The 2,452-nt window shown below is 51.2% G+C and overlaps 1 protein-coding gene across 1 annotated transcript in view; it reads right to left on the bottom strand.

The window, feature by feature from the left end:
- LOC102247196 (leucine-rich repeat-containing protein 37A) overlaps nt 1-2,410 on the bottom strand; it is a 23,202-nt gene extending 20,792 nt beyond the window's left edge. Inside the window, exon 1 of the mRNA XM_005858385.2 lies at nt 558-2,410. Within this exon, the coding sequence (XP_005858447.1) occupies nt 558-1,906 (1,349 nt within the window). The 5' untranslated portion in view covers nt 1,907-2,410. The remainder of the gene's footprint in view (nt 1-557) is intronic.
- Between the last annotated feature and the right edge of the window lie 42 nt (nt 2,411-2,452).

Here is a 2,452-nt window from a genome sequence, read left to right as displayed (position 1 = left end):
ATACACATACATATATATACATACATATATATACATACATATATATACATACATACACATATATATATACATATATATATTAATTCTTCTAAAACTCACAACAATCCTATGTAATGGTAACTATATAGTCTTCATTTTACAGGTGAGGATATTGAGTCTCAACACTAATAAATGGCATACTGGGTGCAAACCCAGTCACTCTGGCTGTAGAATCTCTACTCCTAACCACTTTGTTGTATCACCACCAATGAGTCTGAGAGAGGGCCATGCTGCTGTAAAGAGAATGGAGCAAAAGTGGGAGGACAGTAGAGGTTAAGGAATGAAGTGCTAGGGCTAATTATTTGGAAAAATAATATGCGCAATTACAAGCAAAAGACTGGTTAAGGGGGAACAATAGTATTAAGGAGAATAAAGATAAGTAGTTGTCAACAAACAAAGATAAAAACAAAGTCATTCAACACGGCTGGGGGAGATGAGGAAGGCCCAGGAAGACCTCAAGGAAAAGGCTGCCATGTCAGCCAGGATGCAGAGAGCAAATGAGGAAAGGCAATTCTTACAAGATGGTGAAGGTGCCATTATAGGTGCTGGGCTCTGGTACTGGCACTCTGTTGAGCCTCTGCTTTGAGCCAAAACCAATACATGACAGTGTCCCATTACTGCAGGAACAGAGCTCACAGATGTTCATGGTGGCACTCTGTTCAGTCATTGGAGGAACTGTCTCTGATGACTCTGGTGGCTGAGTTATTGTAACTTCCAGGTCAAATGATAGAACTGTGGCTGTGACTTCAGAAAAAGTTAGCTGCTGAACCTGGACAAGTTCTGGATGTTGAAGTGTCACCTCAGGGTGCTGTGCAGGAGCTGTAGTCTGCTGCAGGGCTGTAGCATCAGCCTCCAAAGTCGGTTCTGGAGTGATGGTGATCTCCAGGTCGAAAGGTGGAAAGGTTGACTGAGGAGCCTGAACAGTCTCTGGCGGTGGAAGTGTCACCCCGGGGTGCTTTGCAGGAGCTGTAGTCTGTTGCAGGGCTGTAGCACCAGTCTCCACCGTAGACTCTGGAGTGATGGTGAGCTCCAGGTCCACAGGTGGAAAGGTTGCCTGAGGAGCCTGAACAGTCTCTGGCGGTGGAAGTGTCACCTCGGGGTGCTTTGCAGGAGCTGCAGTCTGTTGCAGGGCTGTAGCACCAGTCTCCACCGTAGACTCTGGAGTGATGGTGAGCTCCAGGTCCACAGGTGGAAAGGTTGCCTGAGGAGCCTGAACAGTCTCTGGCGGTGGAAGTGTCACCTCGGGGTGCTTTGCAGGAGCTGCAGTCTGTTGCAGGGCTGTAGCACCAGTCTCCACCGTAGACTCTGGAGTGATGGTGAGCTCCAGGTCCACAGGTGGAAAGGTTGCCTGAGGAGCCTGAACAGTCTCTGGCGGTGGAAGTGTCACCCCGGGGTGCTTTGCAGGAGCTGTAGTCTGTTGCAGGTATGTAGCACCAGTCTCCACCGTAGACTCTGGAGTGATGGTGAGCTCCAGGTCCACAGGTGGAAAGGTTGACTGAGGAGCCTGAACAGTCTCTGGCGGTGGAAGTGTCACCTCGGGGTGCTTTGCAGGAGCTGCAGTCTGTTGCAGGGCTGTAGCACCAGCCTCCAAAGTAGGTTCTGGAATAACAGGGACTTCCAGTTCCAATGGTGGAAAGGTTGGCTGCTGAGCCTGAATGGGCTCTGGAAGTGGAAAAGTCACCCCAGGATTTAGTGGAGGAGCTGCAGTCTGCTGATGCCAAAACCAGGGCTTGGTGGGCCCCAGGGGTATGGAGGTCAGCAGGATAGAGTCCATGGCCAACTCCGGAATCGGAGCTGCCTGGACCTGCAGCCACAACAGCTGCCACAGGACCAGGAACTCTGGGGCCCACATGTGCAGCCCAGACATGACAGGCAGAGGTCCGGGGCACAGTGAGCCACCAAGGCGAATGGGGCAAGGAGGGTGACCCAGAAGACTGGGGCACAACAGGTGATCCAAAAGAATGGAGCACAATGAGCGACCCAGACAAGTGGGATGCAAGTACCATGCGTTGAGCAGGAGCCCAACAATTGGCAGCCATGTCACAATTGGCAGCCATGTCACAATTGGCAGCCCTGTCCTGCATGTGCCCCTTAGCAACCAAGCACCCCTCCCCCACCTCAGGTTCTAACCTTTATTTAGGCAATCTTTATTATTCTTGTTCTGAAGTGACTATAGAAGAGTGAGCCTTTTCCCCAAAATCACCAGGGACCAAGTGGTTCCTTTCACCTGCAGAAAAGATAACTATCTCCCTCTGGGTCTCCCCTCCCCACTCACAGTGAGGCAGGATTTGGACTGCACACTTGGGTGGCCCCAGAGCCCAGGCATGGTGGGATGTGGGGAGGGGGTGTAAAAGAAGGTGGGGAGGGGGGAGTATTGAAGAGCTTTCCAAGAAAGCCACAGGGCCTGGCATCT

This window comes from Myotis brandtii, unplaced genomic scaffold (assembly GCF_000412655.1).
Source record: "Myotis brandtii unplaced genomic scaffold, ASM41265v1 scaffold1170, whole genome shotgun sequence".
Classification (NCBI taxonomy): Eukaryota; Metazoa; Chordata; class Mammalia; order Chiroptera; family Vespertilionidae; genus Myotis; species Myotis brandtii.
Note: the sequence above shows the minus strand (reverse complement) of the source record. Positions and strands in the feature narration are given on the sequence as shown.